Genomic DNA, 22307 nt, shown 5'->3' with positions numbered 1-22307 from the left:
CAAAGCGAAAATTGTGTTGGGCTAAATTATAGATGGGCTATGTACAGGTGCAGTAATCTGTGAGCTGCTCTGACAGCTGGTGCTTAAAGCTAGTGAGGGAGATAAGTGTTTCCAGTTTCAGAGATTTTTGTAGTTTGTTCCAGTCATTGGCAGCAGAGAACTGGAAGGTGAGGCAGCCAAAGGAGGAATTGGTTTTGGGGGTGACTAGAGAGATATACCTGCTGGAGGTGGGTGCTGAGATAAGGGGGACTTTACCTAGCAGGGTCTTGTAGATGACCTGGAGCCAGTGGGTTTGGCGACGAGTATGAAGCGAGGGCCAGCCAACGAGAGCGTACAGGTCGCAGTGGTGGGTAGTATATGGGGTTTTGGTGACAAAACGGATGGCACTGTGATAGACTGCATCCAATTTATGGAGTAGGGTATTGGAGGCAATTTTGTAAATGACATCGCCGAAGTCGAGGATCGGTAGGATGGTCAGTTTTACGAGGGTATGTTTGGCAGCATGAGTGAAGGATGCTTTGTTGCGAAATAGGGAGCCAATTCTAGATTTAACTTTGGATTGGAGATGTTTGATGTGAGTCTGGAAGGAGAGTTTACAGTCTAACCAGACACCTAGGTATTTGTAGTTGTCCACATATTCTAAGTCAAAACCATCCAGAGTAGTGATGCTGGACGGGCGGGCAGGTGCAGGTGGCGATCGGTTGAATAGCATGCATTTAGTTTTACTTGTATTTAAGAGCAGTTGGAGGCCACGGAAGGAGAGTTGTATGGCATTGAAGCTCGTCTGGAGGGTTTTTAACACAGTGTCCAAAGGGCCAGAAGTATACAGAATGGTGTCGTCTGTGTAGAGGTGGATCAGAGACTCACGAGCAGCAAGAGCGACATCATTGATGTATACAGAGAAGAGAGTCGGCCCAAGAATTGAACCCTGTGGCACCCCCATAGAGACTGTCAGAGGCCCGGACAAAAGGCCCTCCGATTTGACACACTGAACTCTATCAGAGAAGTAGTTGGTGAACAAGACGAGGCAATCATTTGAGAAACCAAGGCTATCGAGTCTGCCGATGAGGATGTGGTGATTGACAGAGTCAAAAGCCTTAGCCAGGTCAATGAATACGGCTGCACAGTATTGTTTCTTATCGTTGGCGGTTAAGATATCGTTTAGGACCTTGAGCGTGTCTGACGTGCACCCATGACCAGCTCTGAAACCAGATTGCATAGCGGAGAAGGTGCGGTGGGATTCGAAATGGTCGGTAATCTGTTTGTTGACTTGGCTTTCAAAGACCTTAGAAAGGCAGGGTAGGATAGATATAGGTCTGAAGCAGTTTGGGTCAAGAGTGTCCCCCCCTTTGAAGAGGGGGATGACCGCAGCTGCTTTCCAATCTTTGGGAATCTCAGACGACACGAGAGAGAGGTTGAACAGGCTAGTAATAGGGGTTGCAATAATTCTGGCAGATAGTTTTAGAAAGAAAGGGTCCAGATTGTCTAGCCCGGCTGATTTGTAGGGGTCCAGATTTTGCTGCTCATTCAGAACATCATCTGACTGGATTTGGGAGAAGGAGAAATGGGGAAGGCTTGGGCGAGTTGCTGTGGGGGGGTGCAGTGCTGTTGACCGGGGTAGGGGTAGCCAGGTGGAAAGCATGGCCAGCCGTAGAAAAATGCTTACTGAAATTCTCAATTATAGTGGATTCATCAGTGGTGACAGTTTCCTATCCTCAGTGCAGTGGGCAGCTGGGAGGAGGTGTTCTTATTCTCCATAGACTTTACAGTGTCCCAGATTTATTTTGACTTTGTGTTGCAGGAAGCAAATTTCTGCATGAAAAAGCTAGCCTTGGCTTTTCTAACTGCCTGTGTATATTGGTTTCCAACTTCCCTGAAAAGTTGCATATCACGGGGGCTGTTCGATACTAATGCAGAACGCCATAGGATGTTTTTGTGTTGGTTAAGAGCAGTCAGGTCTGGAGAGAACCAAGGGCTATATCTGTTCCTGGTACTAAATGTATTGAATGGGGCATGCTTATTTAAGATGGTGAGAAAGGCATTTAAAAAAAATAACCAGGCATCCTCTACTGACTGGATGAGGTCAATATCCTTCCAGGATACCCGGGCCAGGTCGATTAGAAAGGCCTGCTCGCTGAAGTGTTTCAGGGAGCATTTGACAGTGATGAGTGGAGGTCGTTTGACCGCTGACCCATTACAGATGCAGGCAATGAGGCAGTGATCGCTGAGATCTTGGTTGAAAACAGCAGAGGTGTATTTACAGGGCAAGTTGGTTAGGATGATATCTATGAGGGTGCCCGTGTTTACGGCTTTGGGGTGGTACCTGGTAGGTTCATTGATAATTTGTGTGAGATTGAGGGCATCAAGCTTGTTTAACCATGTAGGTAGCAACGCTGCTCAGCAGTTCCTGTCTGTGGCAGCCAAGCTGCACCATAGAAATGGAATTACTAGAATGAGAATCCCATTGGGTGCAGCCAAATGGCGATGGCCTGGGTTGTTTCATGTTCTACTCATTCTAGTTCTATGGTGTTTCCACTCCTGCCTGTGGCAGCCAGGCAGCACCATAGAAATAGAATTACTAGAATGAAAAAGAAAACCTTGACAGCCTCATAGTCATGGCAATTTGACTGCACCCTCATAGCATTTCCATTCTAGTGATTCTGTTTCTATGGACAGAAGTACAGCCCTGGCCTGCATCATGTTTGGGAGCGCTATTACTGGGTAAGCCGAGCTGGTGGCCCCAATCCACATAGAGGGAGAGGAGAGAGAGGCCTAAACCCAAGCCGAGGGTAATTCAGCATACATTTGACAAATGGAATCCCCGAATGTAGGGCTTATGCACATCTGCAAGTGAGATGAGGGGAATGGGCTAGCCATCATCGGAATGCTGAACAGCTCTATGACTACAACACACACACACACACACACACCCTAGCTGTTTTAATATCAGCCATAGTCACACTGATACACACGTCTACTGAAGCACGACAACAAGGAAAACAGAAGAACTGCCCAAAGAAGAAGAGAAAAAAGATTGTTTGAAGGGAAAAAACTGCAGAGGGATGGAGGGACAAGGACACCATTCATGTGCTGGGAGAGGCCAATCAAAACAGCCATTAACTAGCATGAGACCAATTGCATCAGAAGAAGAGCAGCGGCTCAGGAAAACGGGTGTCCCGAAACCATCACAATACTCCCTCAAAATGACATGTAGCTAGTTCCTCCAAAACAATGTAACAATAGCAACAGAGAAAAGTTGTTCATGTGTAGCCTAATTTTATCAAAGCTAATCTTATGACACTAGAAATACTGAACTTTAACCCTTGATATTTCTCACGACTGCTCACTGTGACGATGGAAATGCATATACAGTTGAAGTCGGAAGTTTACATTCACTTAGGTTGGAGTCATTAAAACAAATTTTTCAACCACTCCACAAATTTCATGTTAACAAACTATAGTTTTGGCAAGTCGGTTAGGACATCTACTTTGTGCATGACACAAGTCATTTTCCATCAATTGTTGACAGACAGATTATTTCACTTAAATCACAATTCCAGTGGGTCAGATGTTTACATACACTAAGTTGACTGTGCCTTTAAACAGCTTGGAAAATTCCAGATAATTAAGTCATGGCTTTAGAAGCTTCTGATAGGCTAATTGGCATCATTGAGTCAATTGGAGGTGTACCTGTGGATGTATTTCAAGGCCTACCTTCAAACGCAGTGCCTCTTTGCTTGACATCATGGGAAAATTTAAAGAAATCAGCCAAGACCCCAGAAAAAAAAATATAGACCTCCACAATTCTGGTACATCCTTGGGAGCAATTTCCAAACGCCTGAAGGTACCACGTTCATCTGTACAAACAATAGTACGCAAGTATAAACACCATGGGACCACGCAGCCGTCATACCTCTCAGGAAGGAGACTCATTCTGTCTCCTAGAGATGAACGTACTTTGATGCAAAAAGTGCAAATCAATCCCAGAACAACAGCAGAGGACCTTGTGAATATGCTGGAGGAAACCGGTACAAAAGTATCTATATCCACAGTAAAACAAGTCCTATATCGACATAACCTGAAAGGCCGCTCAGCAAGGAAGAAGCCACTGCTCCAAAGCTGCATAAAAAAGCCAGACTATGGTTTGCAACTGCACATGGGGACAAAGATCGTACTTTTTGGAGAAATGTCCTCTGGTCTGATGAAACAAAAATAGAACTGTTTGGCCATAATGACCATTGTTATGTTTGGAGGAAAAATGGGAGGCTTGCAAGCCGAAGAACACCATCCCAACCGTGAAGCAGGGGTGGCGGCATCATGTTGTGGGGATGCTTTGCTGCAGGAGGGACTAGTGTACTTCACAAAATAGATGGCTTCATAAGGACGGAAAATGATGTGGCTATATTGAGCAACATCTCAAGACATCAGTCAGGAAGTTTAAGCTAGGTTGCAAATGAGGCTTCCAAATGGACAATGACCCCAAGCATACTTCCAAAGTTGTGGCAAAATGGCTTAAGGGCAACAAAGTCAAGGTATCACAAAACCCTGACCTCAATCCTTTAGAAAATGTATGGGTAGAACTGAAAAAGCATATGCGAGCAAGGAGGCCTACAAATCTGACTCAGTTACACCAGCTCTGTCAGGAAGAACGGGCCAAAATTCACCCAACTTATTGTGTGACCCAAGTTAAACAATTTAAGGGCAACGCTACCAAATACTAATTCAGTGTATGTAAAACATCTGACCCACTAGGAATGTGATGAAAGAAATAAAAGCTGAAATAAATAATTCTCTCTACTATTATTCGGAAATTTCACATTCTTAAAATAAAGTGGTGATCCTAACTGACCTAAGACAGGGAATTTTTACTAGAATTAAATGTCAGGAATTGTGAAAAACTGAGTTTAAATGTATTTGGCTAAGGTGTATATAAATTTCCGACTTCAACTGTAGTTACCTTTTAAGAAACCAATGCAAGAAATAACCTTAACATCTCTGAAAATATAACACTAGTCTCCTTCTGAAAACAAATCCCCTAAATTACTGGCATCCCCATGTGTCATCTCACCAGGAATCATTCCAGTCCAGCTACAGTTGGATGTACACCAGAGGGGGTATACAGCAATGTCATTAAAGCCAGGCTGTAATCCAAACTCTGTGAGTCATGCTAGACTACAGCAATATGTGGGACAATTGCTGCTCTGGCTATCAGTGCATTAAATCTCTCTAAGGGTAACGGTAGGACAACAAAAAAATGGGGCAGCTTCAATGTGAGCACTGTGTTGTGCCTATGCACGAGTTTGTATGTAAACCGCTATCCACGTGCACAATTATCACATTGTGTGTGCGCCTCAGCGCATCCTATCCTCGCTTCCACTGTCCACAGCAACAGACAGACCTATTGTACCTCCAACTACCAACCCTCTCTATCCCCCTATTCTCCCCCCGAACCCCTAATCCACCCATCCCGTCCCCTCTCTCCCTCCTTGTACGTCCTGTGCCTCCCCCTCAGGCCATGCTTGACATCAAGGGCAGCCCCCACGCTAAACCCCCAGTCCTACCTCCTGTACGCCCTAACCTCGCTGTTGCTACATCTCATTTATAGCTTTGTTCCCTTCTGTCCGCTGACACGTGGCTTGTTCCTCAACGCCACAACATCCAAGTGCATGCGACTGGCAGCATCCAAAATGGCAACCTGTGATCTATATAGTGTGCTACCTGGGAATGGGCCCTGGTCAAAAGTAGTCCACTATGTAGTGCCCAGTTCTTCTCCCACTCTGGTGTCTAGGGTTAGTATTATGAACCCTGTGCTCTTCTAACGTCACTGTTGTTGACATATTCCCTCTGATTCTGTAATGGCTGCATATTAACCATTGTCTCTAATATGCTTGACCTCCCCTAGTCATCCAAAATCGTCATGGCAATGACAGCCTGGTCTCCACATGACCTTCCTTGACAAAGTGAATTATATATACATTCATTATATCGGCCATGACTAGGGGAGGTACAGCAGATGTTATCTAGAATCGAGATGAATCTAATGAATAAGTTGCTTTGACGGTAAACTTGAATGATGACCAGACACATTTGGGCTAATTAGAATGACATGTCATCCAGTGAAGCTCCCTCAGACTACCCAAGTTCCCTAAACGTAAGCACATTCAGAACAAGAATTGCTTCCTGAATTCTTAGTTTAGCTATAAGCGCCCTCCTGATAATCACATTTCCATGAATACCAAGGGGAACATGGCTTTAAAATACACATTTCCACCATCCTCCCTCCAAACGAATTCAAAAGCAATGCAATGTGACTAATAATTTATTCTGCAATGGTAGTGAGTGTTTTGTCAGAGGGGGGCTAGGCCAATCTGACCCTGATCAGGTGATTCAATAAGATACAGATTAAAAGGATCACCAGCACTGCTGCGTCATCCTCAAACAGATTACAAACAGATTAAACACTGTACACCAACATAACCCAGGGTGCCCTTGCATTTGCCTAGGCATTAACAGAAAATACACACATAAACGATACATGGGATGTCCGTGGGATTGGTTTAAGCCTCACTTTCCCACAGTAGATGAACCAACCAGATCCCCTTTTCTGGGGCACTGATCCAAACTGATCTGGGGCCAGTATAGTTAGTGCGGCATCAAACAGAAACCATCTGACCTATTACTGGCACACCTATGCCACTTTAGTACAATAGCCACGGGACATTGTGTCACCAGTTGATTGTGTGTTCATTCAGCTCTATTTTAAAGTTTTAAAGCTAGTTTCCTGAAATTCTATACATTTTGCTACGTCTTATGTTGTGTTATTATGCTACACTACATGACCAAAAGCTTGTCAAACATCTCATTACAAAATCATGAGCATTAAAATAGAGTTGGTCCCCACTTTGCTGCTATAACAGCCTCCACTCTTCTGGGAAGGCTTTCCACTTGATATTGGAACATTGCTGCGGGGACTTGCTTCCATTTAGCCACAAATGCATTAGTGAGGTTGGGCAATGATGCTGGGCAATTAGGCCTGGCTCGCAGTTGGCGTTCCAATTCATTCCAAAGCTGTTCGATGGGGTTAAGGTCAGGGCTCTGTGCAGGGCAGTCCAGTTATTCCACACCAACCTCAACAAACCATTTCTGTTTGGAACTCCCTTTGTGCACGGGGGCATTGTCATGTTGAAACAGGAAAGGTCCTTCCCCAAACTGTTGCCACAAAGTTGGAAGCACAGAATCATCTAGAATGTCATTGTATGCTGTAGCGTTAAGATTTCCCTTCACTGGAACTAAGGGGCCTATCCCGAACCATGAAAAACAGCCCCAGACCATTCATTATTCCTCCTCCAAACTTTAGTTGGCACAATGCATTGTGGCAGGTAGCGTACTCCTGGCTTCCGCCAAACCCAGATTTGTCCTTCGGTCTGCCAACTAGTGGAGGGTGATTCATCACTCCAGAGAATGCGTTTCCACTGCTCCAGAGTCCAATGGCAGCAAGCTTTACACTACTCCGGCCAATGCTTGGCATTGCGCATGGTGATCTTAGGCTTGTGCGCGGCTGCTCGGCCATGGAAACCCCTTTCACGAAGCTCTGGATGAACAGTTCTTATGCTGACATTGCTTCCAGAGACAGTTGGGAACTCGGTAGTAAGTGTTGCAACCGAGGACAGATTATTTTTATGCACTACGTGCTTCAACACTCAACGGTCCCATTCTGTGTGTTTGTGTGGCCTACTACTTTGTGGCTGAGCCGTTGTTGCTCCTAGCCGTTTCCAATTCACAATAACAGCACTTACAGTTGACCAGGGCAGCTCTAGCAGGGCAGACATTTGACAAACAGACTTGTTGGAAAGGTGGCATCCTATGATAGTGCCACGTTGAAAGTCACTGAACTTGACGGTAAGGCCATTCTACTGCCAACGTTTGTCTATGGAGATTGCATGACTGTGTGCTCGATTTTATACATCTGTCAGCTGAAATGTTCGATCCACAAATTTGAAGTGGTGTCCACATACTTTTGTATATATAGTGTATCTGAGTGACTCAAACATGATATCAAAATCAATGGGGGCCCCATGCCAAGACATTTGGAGAATTTTAGGGGAAACACTGCCATGTTGTTTTTGTATTATCACCCCTCTAGTATGTAATGTCTCTGAAACAATACAGTTATACTGATCTGTAGCATCCTGTATCTGGGCAAATAATGGCTTGCTTTGTGAGTAACTTTAACTAGTTACCATTCTATTACCGCTTGATTCCGTGCTGTAATGTAAAGTGCTACCAAAATGACAGGAACAACAGACTAGAAGGGAGCTTGTAGTAGCTGCAGTAGGGCAGGATACTGGAGTTTTAGGCTTGGTATGTCAGGTCATGGAGTTGCTCCCAGTATCTCAGCGTCAGCAGCACAGCAGGATAATGGAGTGGAACCTTTAGCACAGGGCAGGCCTCTGCTGATCGCTACAGCCAACCAACCACAGTGAGAGAGTCATTGTGACGAACAGATAGAACCTGTCAGAGATGCAGAGACAGACATACAGAACCTGACAGCAATCCAGACAGACACAGACATCAGGACAGCTAGATGATATCCCTCCCCCCTACTACCACGGCCCTTATTGTGGCAATCAGCAGTTTGTACAGCAGAAGCACGCCACAGCCAAGCCGGTGTAAAACACAAGACTGTTAATTTGACATCACAAAGGCCTATTAGCTTACCATTCAGTCACAGTTCACCTCAGCATGGATTGCTGTAGCAACAGCAAGTAGCAGGGATGATGAGAAAGAAGTGAGGTTTACACAGCTGTGTGTGAATGCCAACTGTCACTTTTACTGAGCTGTAATGTTCAAATGCCCCATCTGCGTGTGTGTGTGGTAAACGGGTATAGCATTTCTTTTCAAAACAAGGTCATGGGGATGTGTGAAGATCAGATAATTGTTTTCTTGAGAGCCCGTGTGTTTCACTCTGTATGGTGAGTGCATTTCCTAGATAAGGCTAAAAGCAATGACTTGATTTCTCACTCAACACACCCTGTGCTGGTGAAATCTACCCAGCGCTTTCACTTGGTGGTGCATGTCTCTAGTCTGTTCTATTCCACCGTTTATAATATTAACCATAACTGGTCTGAAATGCAAGGTCATTTATTCCTTGAATAGTAGTCCCCAAAAGAGACTGAATGCAGACGCCTGGGGCAGAATACTTCACTTGTTTATTGTCAGCCATAATACCCCTTCCATAATAAAATGTTAGCTGCAATTCATGCTAATGTTTGAGATCTTTCGCCCTCATTATATTTGAGTAAAGCCAACCCAAGGCACATCCATTTCTGACTACAATATTGTAACGGCTGTAGCATGCCTTCACGAGCAAAACGCATACATCTGAAGGACAAATAACCTGCGTTGTATAGGCTACAAAGAACTGGCTGAGGATGTAATTCCGTGGGTTTATGCCTGTTTCAGTTTATGTTTGTGTGATGGCACTTAGCCCGGATTTCAGGCCAATATGCTGATGCATATGGCTGCTACCTGTACAACAGGCTCTCGCGCTGCAGATGATGCTTCAGCAACTGTCACCAATTCAAATGGCAGCTCAAGCCTATGTCTTGCCGTGCAATGTGACAAGAAGAAGGCCATTCAAACATTGCAACGATTGTAAAACGATATATGAAATTGAGGCCGAGCAGGGGAAGAGGCCACAATGTATCCTCTTATTTCTGTGCGTAAAACAGTAGCCTACCGAAAAATAACGGGGTTGTAGCCTATTTCGGCTATTTTCTTTTTCGCTTGCCTTCCCTTTCATTTGAGGGGCCTATTCGCTTTCCGGAAATATGCAAATGAAGACCACTGTATTAATTCGACAAGAGAGAAATGGAGCAGTATCAGCCCCGCTGTCGCTGAGTAACCTCTGATGAAGATTAAGGCTTCCTCAATGTAACAATACACAGGGTCTATGTGCTTTGTTTTGGAGCATAAACGTAAACTTCGCTCGATCCATCTACATGCATAACAAATGTTTCTGTGACACATGGAATTATAACAAGAACAACAGTAAATAATACATTTATGAATAAAACAGCAATGCCTACCTGAATGTTCCCATAATCGAATCGGCTCTTGCTCGTAGCTGCTATGTCATGCCAACACACGGACACCACGAAACTAGCACAGAATAAAACATTCACAATGTCGACTTCACCGCTTTATGAAAAATACAGTACGAAATGCTACGCCGAAGCCATCGCTCGTGCTGCTGTTATATTAGAAAATGCGAACTCGCACAGCTGTCCGTCTGTCGGCGCTTCCTCATGAAGACCTATAACCAGCTACAACTACTAGACAGGGAGCTGTCCACCCTTTCTCCCCTGTCCTCCCCAACTATGTAATAATACAAATAAGGCAGACATAAAAATTGCTTTAAACAGCAGCGTCAATCATAAATAGAAATCATAAACAGAATGGAGTGCTTCAGAGTTTCTACACCTTTTGCCTTGAGGTGGTACACACACACCAATCAGATTACAACACAGACCTGATTGACATGTCTAAAGCCAATGAATTGGCTTAATTAAGGTATCCTTTGTAGTGACACCGCAATTATCCACTCATGTCTATTCTTTATTCTGCGGGGAGGCGGGGCTTGCAGGTGTCATCGGCATACAGTGGTGTGCTTACTGTATGGTATTGAGCATAGTGTATTAGAGATGTATTCCCTCTCAAGAAAGTTAAAATGCGGGAATTATTCAAATGTGACTCTTATTATGTAAATTGAAATTAGGTTAGGGCATTTAGCCTATACCTATATAGCGACAGGTAGCCTAAAAAATCTGTCGTTCTGCCCCTGAACAAGGCAGTTAACCCAATGTTCCTAGGTCATCATTGAAAATAAGAATTTGTTCTAAACTGACTTGCCTAGTTAAATAAAGGTACAAATAAAAATAATGACTGGCACAGTGAACATACTCATTACAATGATACTGTAGACAGTACACAGCAAATTGACCTTAAGAATCTATAGCATGCAGGTGGGTCTGTAAAAAAAAGTAAAAAAGAAGATCAAAATAGCTGCAAGTTGTGTTTATTAAGTTAAAATGGGGGGGGGTAATAAAATGGGTTGTGAGTAGCGGGGGTTGTCTCCCTCTTTTGATGGCTCTGATGTTTTTTTAGAAAGTGGGTTGGGGGAGGTGGCATCAGGGTTTCCAAAACTCGTCTCTGCATAGTTACTTTTTGCATCTTTTTTTGCAGGGGAAGCAAAATAGTTTTGCCAGGGCAGCTGTGATCCGCGGGAAGAGAGCCTGTTTTTTCTTCGGCTCATCTGCAGCCATAGTACCTGAATAGGTGACAGAGAACAGGGCATGAAATCAGGCTCGTGTTCATTAAGGCACACAGTAGCAAAATGTTTTGAAACAGAAAACAAAAACAAGCATTTGTTATTGGCAAGTTCAAGAAAGTTCCTCCCTGTTTTAGTCTGTTCTCTTCCCTTTAGTGGCTAATGAATAAGACCCTGATAATTTCATCATAGTCTCCCGTCCTTACATTACAATAGTGTGCTGAAGACAGATGCACATGTTGACTGAAAAGAAGTGAGGACTTACTATCATTGCCAAGAGGAGACACCTTGTTCTTCTTCTGGTCCTTGTTATTACCTCGCTTCTTCTTTCCTGACTTCCTCACTTCTTCCTTAATAGCCTCTTCCTTCTCCTTCTGCTTCTCCTTCTCCTTAGTAGAGAGAGAAACAGATTTGAGTCGATGCCTCACAATCAAACAGCCCAAATAACTAAACGATCTACTGGTTCTTGTCTGTCTCACATGTGTGGAGGTGATGTACTCGAGGTCTGTTAAGAGGGCACAGCTGATGGACTCGGTGCTCTCAGAAATTTAGCTAATTACCTGGGACTTCTCAGAGATGGCTGAGCTTACAATGGTCTTCTCCAAACCAGTGCTGTCATCAGCCATCTCCTCTAGGTCCTCTTCAAGGGTTTCCCTCCGGGCCAGGAGCTCCTCGGTGAGTGTGATATCACTCCTTGAGGACGTTGAGGAGTGTGACCTCCCACTAGCACGGCTCCTCCTGGCTCCAAAATGGCAGTCGGAACTCCAGTCCTCGGAATAGTCATCTATGACTTGTGTGATGGTGTCCGCCATGCACCTGATGGCTCCCTCGCCACCAGAGCGTGCGGCACGCAGTTGAGCCCGGTTGGAGTCCGAACGCAGGGACAATCTTTGAGCTGCAGTCTTCACGATGGCCTTCACCGCATCCTCCCCAATGAATTGGATGCTCTCCTCCAGGCCAAAGACGACAGAGATGTCAGCATACTTAAGGGCATGCCGGACCTCCAGAAAGAGATCCTTCATCAGCCTGAAGGGGTCATTGGCCCTCCTTGTCTGGGGGGACTCTGAGGCCTCCAGTCGGCACATGATGCCGTGGAGGATAAACTTCAGGGTCTGGGGGCTTATGACGGTGGCCCAGGGAGTGCTGCAAATGAGGATGTCCTCTTCAATAAGATTCTTGCCTGGTAGGAGGGAGGGAATCTTCTCAAGGGCCTTGGTGGGCATCAGGGAGCTGTCACTCACGTCGGACACCTCAGCTTCTCCCACCTCTTCTTCCAGGGTCTGGGAAGGAGCTGCCCGTGCTGCATGGGTGGTCGTCACAGAGTTGTCCTTCATGGAGGTGCTGGGCACTACCTCTTCTTCATCCAGGCAGGGTCTGGGCAGAAAAACATCCAGAGTCTGGGCAGGAGCTGCCCATGCTGCCTGGGTTGAGGTGGAGGGTTTAGGGTATGAGACAGTCATGGCACTCACTACTACCTCCTCCTCTTCGGGTGAAGAGGGACATTGAGAGTCAGGGAACCTTTCCCTGGCACCGGAATCCAATCCTAAGAAAACACACTCATATTCTGAAATGGTTCAAAGCCACATTCATGTATAACACTATGCAGTATCTGGCACATTTACTATAATGGTAATACACTGGTTATTACACAGGTTATTACATTGTTATTACTGTTCATATGGGTAAAACAGGTTATAAGTGTACCTTTCTGGATGATGAGCCTGGCCTTGTAATCGTTGTTGCAGGTACTGTTCAGGATGTCTCCCACCCTGGAGGTCAGGACCTGGCAGACGGCCCCTAGTCAAATCAACATTTATTTAATACAGGGGTGTCAAACTCATTCCATGGGGGGCCGAGTGTCTGCAGGTTTTAGTTTTTTCCTTTCAATTAAGACCTAGACAACCAGGTGAGAGGAGTTTCTTACTAATCAGTGACCTTAATTCATCAATCAAGGGTGGAGTGAAAACCTGCAGAAACCCGGCCTTCTATAGAATGAATTTGACATTGATTCAAAGTAATACTTCACAAATAAAATGTCTCCAAACACTGTATAGAAAAATAAGAAAAAAAGAGGAGAGAGAAAATGAAAATACAATTACTGACAATAAGGGAAAAGAAAGAAGGGGAATATGCGGGTGCAAAAGACGGTAAAAACAACATAATAACTAACCTAGTGCCTCCTTGTTGTCATCGGAGAGGGAGAGGGAGCCGGAGCCGGAGGACTGGAGGGTCTGGAGTCTGCCCTTCTCCAACAGAGCGGCCCACCTCCCACGGGACTCTGCCAACTCCTCCTCCCCAAGCCCACTTGACCAGGTGGAGTCGCTGTCCCACAACTCCTCCTCGCTGGATGTGGGGGTGTTCCCCCAGCCGTCCCTATACATCCAGTTGAAATTGTCATTCCACATAATGTCTCTACCTGGTGGGGTGGTCGGCAGACCCAAGAAGTTCTCCAGCAGATTCTTAATGGCACGTTGGATGAACATGTACAGCACGTCTGTGAAGAATTCATTGGAGAGCCTACGGTTGGCAGCCAGGTCTTTCAGGATGGGCTCGGACCTGCTCTGGCGGGCCATTGGCCTCCTGCCCATACCGCTGTCTAGAAGCATCTGATACACCTTGCAGATGAGCTCCTTCCCAAAGTAGTGGACCTTCCCCCTGAAGATCCTGTTGACCAGCCTCCATGAGGACAGGATCTGCCCCAGGGGCTCCACTGCCTTAATGTCCATGATGTCATTCAGTGAAACATCATCCTCACTGCTGAACTCCTGGTGGAGTTCCCGGTCAGTGTCGGAGTGCGCCAGATGAACAATAACATCAAAGATGTTACTGGCTGTGACTCCTGCCTCTCTGTGGCCGGTGGTGGGAATGGTGGTCTGGCTACAACTTCTGCCGCCATGCCCAGACCGGGGAATGCTGGGAGTGCTGGCAGTCTGGGTCTCGTCCATCTCCCCAGCAGGGCTGCTGGTCTCCCCAACTTCCCCTGGCCTCTCCCCAAACAGGGCAAAGACAGGGAGGGACCCCTCGCTAAGGACTTTATGGACGTCACTTCCCTTGGGACTCCTCACTGACCCCAGTTCTCCCAACTCTGTTGGTGACCCAGGGCGTCTCCCATTTCGGCTGTTGTTGCCTCTTCCAGACCTCATGTGGTGGATGCGTCCGGCGGCCTCCTGGGCACTCTCACATGCGCCCCTGAACAGCTCTGAGAAGATGCTGGAGAGCTTCTCTTCGGTCAGAGTGATGCCTGGATGGGTGATCTCCAGGTCATCCTCACCAGAAGAGAAGAGGTCCTCCTGGGCCCTTTTCAGGATGTTACTCACAGACAGATCTGCTATGCCCTGAAGCTCCTTGTCGGTCTCAGAAGGGGGAGTGGGCGGCTGCCCGCCCAGGAGCCTTCCCTTCGGCTCAGAACTCCGCTGGTGGAACTTTTCAGAGATGATCTGGAGCACACCTGACCCCCAGCGGAATGAGTCTGACGACTCTGGTCTGGAGGTCCTGTGCAGAGCCATCACTGGGAGGAACACCTCACTGGAGACACACACCACCCACTCGATGACTTCGTCCAGGTCGCCTATTGTCACGTTCTTAGAAAGAGAAACAGAAAACAACAATCTGACAGCTAGTAGTTTTTATGTTACAAGATAGTTGTTTCCGATGATCCCTCCACCCTTAAAAGCAGAAAAAATGGGGGACTTACCATTTGTTTGAGGAACTTCCTGATAAGCTTTCTCTGACTGGAAAACAAACAAACACCAGGAATCATTGGCAACTTAAACTAGTGTTTATATACAGTAGATTATATTTTTTCTGCACATAATGAGGTTCACAGCAGGACTCACGGGTGAGACTTCAGGAAGTTTGTTAGAGAGAACGCCTCAGGTGAAATTGGACAGGAGGCATCATCGCTCTTAGCCTCGGACGTGACATCACTCTTTGGGGTCAGGAGGTCATCAACAGATGGAAAGGAGATCATTATCTCCCCATCATTAGGTGTCAGGGGACCTGGGGTTTCTGAAACAGAAGACAATCAGAATTACCACCGAACAAGCTAGTGACCACAGCAACGATTCTATTGAAGTTGTATAATCAGGAATAAACACTGTGTCACCAATACCCACCTGTTGTCTCCATTTTAGTAACTTTAGTGCCCTTCTTGATAGCTGGCAGGACACCTACAGAAAGAGGAGAGTCGTAGATAATAGTGGATCCTTCCACCATACTGTATGTCATTTTAGAATTCCATTAAAAAATCAAAGAATTTTGGAAGTGGAGATCAATACTCACTGTTACTGGTTGTTTGAGATAGAAGCGTTTGAGGCAGTGCCAACACACCAACTACTTGGCGGCTTAGGTTTACCACCCCTGACTTAGCCTCCCTAGCCCTTCTAGCCTTGATAGCCTCTCGGCTGGGCCTGGGGCCTTGTTGGGGCTTCGGCTCAAGGTTCTGAGACAAATAACAACAGTGGGGAAATCATATCACCATAGAAACCACCTATTTCACCATAGGCACGGTGGTACTAAGTGACATGTCAACTTAACGGTTAACCGTAAATTAGAGTCAGAATTAAAATCAGAATTCCAATACTATTAGTTCTAACTAGTAGGTGGTCCATGTGTCTTAATAGCGTTATTATCTTGTTGTAAACTGGTTTTCAACCCGTCATATTACTAGATTACAACCAACTGGTCTCTGTTACAACCAGACGTTTTGCAACAGAACTAAAAGCTGTTTGTTACCTTTAGAGGGCTGTCCTTGGGGCAGTCTCCCAGGGCTGGCAGCCTTAGTCCATCATGGCCAGCGGAATGGACGTCAGTCTGGAGCACCTGCTCTCCAGCACTAGCTTGGAGGGTCCCAGCCTGGGGTACAGGAACATAAGGAAATACATTTAACCAGAGCCCTCCATTATTATGCCCGCTTCTCCAAATATAAATCATAACCTTAGAATTACAATCAGAATTAAAATCAGAATTCCAATACTATTAGTTCTAACTAGTAGGTGGTCCATGTGTCTTAATGGCATTACTATCTTGTTGTAAACTGGTTTTAAACCCGTCATATTGCTAGATTTGTTAAAGGAATTTACAAAGGTTGGAGATAAATGATTAAATAATTCTACCCGGAAACTTAACCATTAGGGGTTAGAGGTTATGTAGCATAGACAAGGAGTAATTAAAGCTGATAAACATAAGTCCAAATAGGTTGGGAAGAGAGGAATGTACGTGTGTGCCGAAAGAAAGCAAAGAGAATCTTTAACCAATGTTTGAACCGACCCAGCTATAACTCTGGGGAGATAAGATAGGACAGGGAGAACCCCTCCAGGTTTCCCTTATCTTGGGGGGAATGGAACTGTCAGTTGGGTAGTGATCAACTGTGGTGAGAATTGTAGAGAGGTAGATAGGATAGCTCTCCTAATGTTAGTGTGTATGTATGTGCGTAGGTTAAAAGAATGTTATAAAAGGAACATCTTTGTATATGCACGGTAGAGCTCTCTCAAATAAATTGGATTTGACTAATTGGGAATTCTGTCTGTTTCATTTAAACTAGAACTTTACACACACTGGGTTGCAGACCTATAAAGATAATTGAAATTTATGAACATTGATTACAAAATCATACAACAATTTGGTCCTTCGAGCGGATTTCCAATATCTGTCCGTTACAACCAGACGTTTTGCAACAGAACTAAAAGCTGTTTCTTACCTTTAGGGGGCTGTCCTTGGGGCAGTCTCCCAGGCCTGGCAGCCTTAGTCCATCATGGCCAGCGGAATGGACGTCTGTCTGGAGCACCTGCTCTCCAGCACTAGCTTGGAGGGTCCCAGCCTGGGGTACAGGAACATAAGGAAATACATTTAACTTGAGCCCTCCATTATTATGCCCGCTTCTCCAAATATAAATCATAACCTTAGAATTACAATCAGAATTAAAATCAGAATTCCAAAACTATTAATAGTTCTAACTAGTAGGTGGTCCATGTGTCTTAATGGCGTTATTATCTTGTTGTAAACTGGTTTTAAACCCGTCATATTGCTAGATTTGTTAAAGGAATTTATAAAGGTTGGAGATAAATGATTAAATAATTCTACCCGGAAACTTAACCATTAGGGGTTAGAGGTTATGTAGCATAGACAAGGAGTAATTAAAGCTGATAAACATAAGTCCAAATAGGTTTGGGAAGAGAGGAATGTACGTGTGTGCCGAAAGAAAGCAAAGAGAATCTTTAACCAATGTTTGAACCGACCCAGCTATAACTCTGGGGAGATAAGATAGGACAGGGAGAACCCCTCCAGGTTTCCCTTATCTTGGGGGGAATGGAACTGTCAGTTGGGTAGTGATCAACTGTGGTGAGAATTGTAGAGAGGTAGATAGGATAGCTCTCCTAATGTTAGTGTGTATGTATGTGCGTAGGTTAAAAGAATGTTATAAAAGGAACATCTTTGTATATGCACGGTAGAGCTCTCTCAAATAAATTGGATTTGACTAATTGGGAATTCTGTCTGTTTCATTTAAACTAACACTTTACACACACTGGGTTGCAGACCTATAAAGATAATTGAAATTTATGAACATTGATTACAAAATCATACAACAATTTGGTCCTTCGAGCGGATTTCCAATATCTGTCCGTTACAACCAGACGTTTTGCAACAGAACTAAAAGCTGTTTCTTACCTTTAGGGGGCTGTCCTTGGGGCAGTCTCCCAGGCCTGGCAGCCTTAGTCCATCATGGCCAGCGGAATGGACGTCTGTCTGGAGCACCTGCTCTCCAGCATTAGCTTGGAAGGTCCCAGCCTGGGGTTTATGAACATAAGGAAATACATTTAACTTGAGCCCTCCATTATTAAGCCCACTTTTCCAACTATAAATCATTTCAATCTGTTTTTACAGCATATACGCTATACTACCAATAAGATAGCCTCATTACATATCAAGAGAGAAAGCCCCAGAATTAACAAAAACATTTTTTTATCTCTTATGAGACTTACCTTTTGAAGAATTTTTCTCAACCGTTTATGATTTCTATCCATTGTGTTTTCAGGCACCCTTCAGATTGGACCTGACATTTTTTTTTATAAACAAATACATTTTAAAATACTTTTATTTTATTTTTTATTACAAAATCTTGGCCCGTTTTGCTGTACTCACAGAATGTCGTCTTTGTCCACTCAAAGTGATTTATTTGAACATGAGGATGACTGTCCTTTGCAAATCATCAACTCAACTGAGCCAGAAGTAGGCACTGAACCTTCCCTCGAGTGCGTTTACGTCATAGGCTCATATATTACATCATGCCATTGTACATGATTACGTCAACTACAATAGCACAGAGCGACCACTCTGGGAAATTAAGGCATTGTTTCTGATCACATACGAAATCTCTATAAAGTTTACAATGTAACCTAATTCACTTTGGTTCAGTGAGGTTTAATCGTATTTTATGGATAAATGTTGCCCTCTGTTGGCCATAACTGAAATAGTCAGGAATTAAAGTCGCGCCATCATCAGTCTGCACACTCCCACTGTTGGACTTTTAACAGCTACGGTTAAAATAACATCTATTTAGTGTCAATAAAATGGACCAACCAAATTATGGTCAAATAAATCAAATCATTGATGGGTTTGGCGAGGGAAGACAGATGTGGTAAGCTGATTGGATAAAGGCAGGCCCACATATTGCCAATTATGAATAAATGGTTTAAGCCAACTGCCTATTAGTCCAAGATACTCATTACAGTCATTTCACACTTCTATCATAATTTATACAAACTGGATGAATGCATGCTGTTGGTTTGTAAATGTTGTAAATAAATATGTATATATGGTGTATATAATTATTAATATTAATATTGTTTCATTCACTTATCTTTTTGACCTGCACTGTTGGAGTTCAGATCTTAAGAATTTCACTGTACCCTGCAATTACATCTGCGACCCTATGTATGTGACTAATAAATTAATCTAATCGATTCGAATCTAAATTCAGAAATCATTCCTGGGTTAGGAAACCTAGTCATACGTAGCTATAATTTACAGCAATCAGAAATGTTTACATTATTGCTGAATAAGGCTATCTCGGTGTACTTTTTTCATAACAGTGTTGTCAAACAAGAAATGATGCCCACAATTAAGTTAAGGGTAGCTGGTGAAATCCCGCCTTATTTGCTGTCATTTTCAAGATCGGCATTTGAATAGGCTTGGTTCGTTTTCAGACCGGTTTGGGGAGATTGCCTTTTAAATTAACCAATAGTGGCCACGACGACACGAGCACAGTGCTTCCGGACTTGAGTACTGCCCCTGTGAACCTAGCTAGCAGTGATAGTCAATCAATCAATCAAGTTTATTTTATATAGCCCTTCGTACATCAGCTAATATCTCGAAGTGCTGTACAGAAACCCAGCCTAAAACCCCAAACAGCTAGTAATGCAGGTGTAGAAGCACGGTGGCTAGGAAAAACTCCCTAGAAAGGCCAAAACCTAGGAAGAAACCTAGAGAGGAACCAGGCTATGAGGGGTGGCCAGTCCTCTTCTGGCTGTGCCGGGTGGAGATTATAACAGAACTATGCCAAGATGTTCAAAAATGTTCATAAGTGACAAGCATGGTCAAATAATAATCATGAATAATTTTCAGTTGGCTTTTCATAGCCGATCATTAAGAGTTGAAAAACAACAGGTCTGGGACAGGTGGCGGTTCCATAACCGCAGGCAGAATAGTTGAAACTGGAATAGCAGCAAGGCCAGGCGGACTGGGGACAGCAAGGAGTCACCACGGCCGGTAGTCCCGACGTATGGTCCTAGGGCTCAGGTCCTCCGAGAGAAAGAAAGAGAGAAGGAGAAAATTAGAGAGAGCCAAGATTTTCAAAATGTTCATAAATGACAAGCATGGTCAAATAATAATCAGGAATAAATCTCAGTTGGCTTTTCATAGCCGATCATTAAGAGTTGAAAACAGCAGGTCTGGGACAGGTAGGGGTTCCGTAACCGCAGGCAGAACAGTTGAAACTGGAATAGCAGCAAGGCCAGGCGGACTGGGGACAGCAAGGAGTCATCATGCCCGGTAGTCCTGACGTATGGTCCTAGGGCTCAGGTTCTCAGAGAGAGAGAAAGAAAGAGAGAACGAGAGAATTAGAGAGAGCATACTTAAATTCCCACAGGACACTGGATAAGACAGGAGAAGTACTCCAGGCATAACCAACTGACCCTAGCCCCCCGACACAAACTACTGCAGCATAAATACTGGAGGCTGAGACAGGAGCGATCAGGAGACACTGTGGCCCCATCCGAAGAAACCCCCGGACAGGGCCAAACAGGAAGGATATAACCCCACCCACTTTGCCAAAGCACAGCCCCCGCACCACTAGAGGGATATCTTCAAACACCAATTTACAATCCTGAGACAAGGCCGAGTATAGCCCACAAAGGTCTCCACCACAGCACAAACCAAGGGGGGGGGGGGTGTGACGGGAGTAAGTTGAAACTTCAAAGATGAACGGTTAATTGAAAACGTGTTCAATGTACCTACTAGCATACAACTTAGAATGCACTTTTTTATATATATATATTTTTAATACATTTTATCCCCTTTTCTCCCCAATTTTCGTCGTATCCAATCGCTAGTAATTACTATCTTGTCTCATCGCTACAACTCCGGTACGGGCTCGGGAGAGACGAAGGTCGAAAGCCACGCGTCCTCCGAAGCACAACCCAACCAAGCCGCACTGCTTCTTAACACAGGCGCCTCCAACCCGGAAGCCAGCCGCACCAATGTGTCGGAGGAAACACTGTGCACCTGGCCCCCTTGGTTAGCGCGCACTGCGCCCGGCCCGCCACAGGAGTCGCTGGAGCGCGATGAGACAAGGATATCCCTACCGGCCAAACCCTCCCTAACCTGGACGACGCTAGCCCAATTGTGCGTCGCCCCACGGACCTCCCGGTCGCGGCCGGCTGCGACAGAGCCTGGGCGCGAACCCAGAGACTGGTGGCGCAGCTAGCACTGCGATGCAGTGCTCTAGACCACTGCGCCACCCGGGAGGCCCCTAGAATGCACTTCTAATACACTTTCATACTAAGTAGTATTGGATCTTGGAACAGATTGTGATAGATGGTCTGACTTAAGTAAGGATTTAGCCAAAACGTAGTAAAGTGTATTTAAATGTTATTTTATGTAGTACTTGGATTTCAGACTGAGTGGGTTGACATTTTTGTGACTGACATATTATTTTCCTATCGTCTCTCCCTCAGACATGAGGCGTGATGTTCAGGACATCTTCAGGCTCACACCCCATGAGAAGCAGTGCATGATGTTCAGTGCCACCCTAAGCAAAGAGATCCGCCCTGTCTGCCGCAAGTTCATGCAGGATGTAAGTTGGAAGGGGTTCCCATAACCACAAGTTATGTACATGTTCTGAAACATAAAGTAGCAGTTTTACACACACACACACACACACACAGATTAGCCAATCTCCCTAAATTGCACTTTGAAAGAGGCAATCGGCAGTAGAAACATGAAGTATATTCCTCGCCCCGTTTCGGTAAAAAGCTGAGGGATAGATCTGGAGAAATTTACCCACTCTCAAATTCGTAGAGCTATGGATTAGAGGTCGACCGATTTCAAGTTTTCATAACAATCGGCATTTTTGGACACCGATCATGGCCGATTACATTGCACTCCACGAGGAGACTGCGTGGCAGGCTGACTACCTGTTATGCGAGTGCAGCAAGGAGCCAAGGTGCTAGCTAGCATTAAACTTCTAAAAAACAATCAATCTTAACATAATCACTGTTTGCCTACACATGGTTGATGATATTACTAGTTTATCTAGCTTGTCCTACGTTGCATATAATCGATGCGGTGCCTGTTAATTTATCATTGAATCATAGCCTACTTTGCCAAACAGGTGATTTAACAAGTGCATTTGTGAAAAAAGCACTGTCGTTGCACCAATGTGTACCTAACCATAAACATCAATGCCTTTCTTAACCTGTTT

General features: G+C 44.8%; 1 protein-coding gene across 5 annotated transcripts; it reads right to left on the bottom strand.

Moving 5' to 3' along the window:
* Positions 1-5484: 5484 nt before the first annotated feature.
* Positions 5485-21366, bottom strand: LOC129849190 (uncharacterized). Of its 5 annotated transcripts, XM_055916150.1 has the most exons (14): positions 17996-21366; positions 17028-17147; positions 16064-16183; positions 15611-15770; positions 15445-15498; positions 15166-15337; positions 15024-15060; positions 14537-14910; positions 13500-14500; positions 13034-13126; positions 11890-12872; positions 11595-11718; positions 10089-11329; positions 5485-8511 (listed from the first exon to the last, which is right to left on the bottom strand). In XM_055916150.1, the coding sequence occupies exons 1-13, from the start codon at positions 18191-18193 to the stop codon at positions 11220-11222; spliced, it is 3546 nt and encodes a 1181-aa protein (XP_055772125.1). In that variant the 5' UTR covers positions 18194-21366; the 3' UTR covers positions 5485-8511; positions 10089-11219. The 5 variants fall into 5 exon arrangements, with proteins under 5 accessions (XP_055772125.1, XP_055772121.1, XP_055772122.1 ...); XM_055916146.1 differs by having other exon boundaries at positions 13500-14910; XM_055916147.1 differs by having other exon boundaries at positions 5485-8460; positions 13500-14910.
* Between the last annotated feature and the right edge of the window lie 941 nt (positions 21367-22307).

The sequence above is a fragment of the Salvelinus fontinalis genome, unplaced genomic scaffold, assembly GCF_029448725.1.
Source record: "Salvelinus fontinalis isolate EN_2023a unplaced genomic scaffold, ASM2944872v1 scaffold_1379, whole genome shotgun sequence".
NCBI classification, from domain to species: Eukaryota; Metazoa; Chordata; class Actinopteri; order Salmoniformes; family Salmonidae; genus Salvelinus; species Salvelinus fontinalis.
The sequence above is the reverse complement of the archived record's forward strand: the minus strand, read 5'-3'. Positions and strand labels throughout refer to the sequence as shown.

Bases quoted from the DNA above. Each gene is read 5' to 3' on its own strand.
- LOC129849190 (XM_055916146.1), bottom strand. From the start codon at position 18,193: ATGATTTATAGTTGGAAAAGTGGGCTTAATAATGGAGGGCTCAAGTTA. The intron at 15,499-15,610 runs GTGAGTATTGAT...CTCTTTCTGTAG, and splicing joins ATCTCAAACAACCAGTAACA to GTGTCCTGCCAGCTATCAAG. The intron at 14,911-15,023 runs GTAAGTCCCCCA...TCTCTTTCTAAG, and splicing joins GGAAGTTCCTCAAACAAATG to AACGTGACAATAGGCGACCT.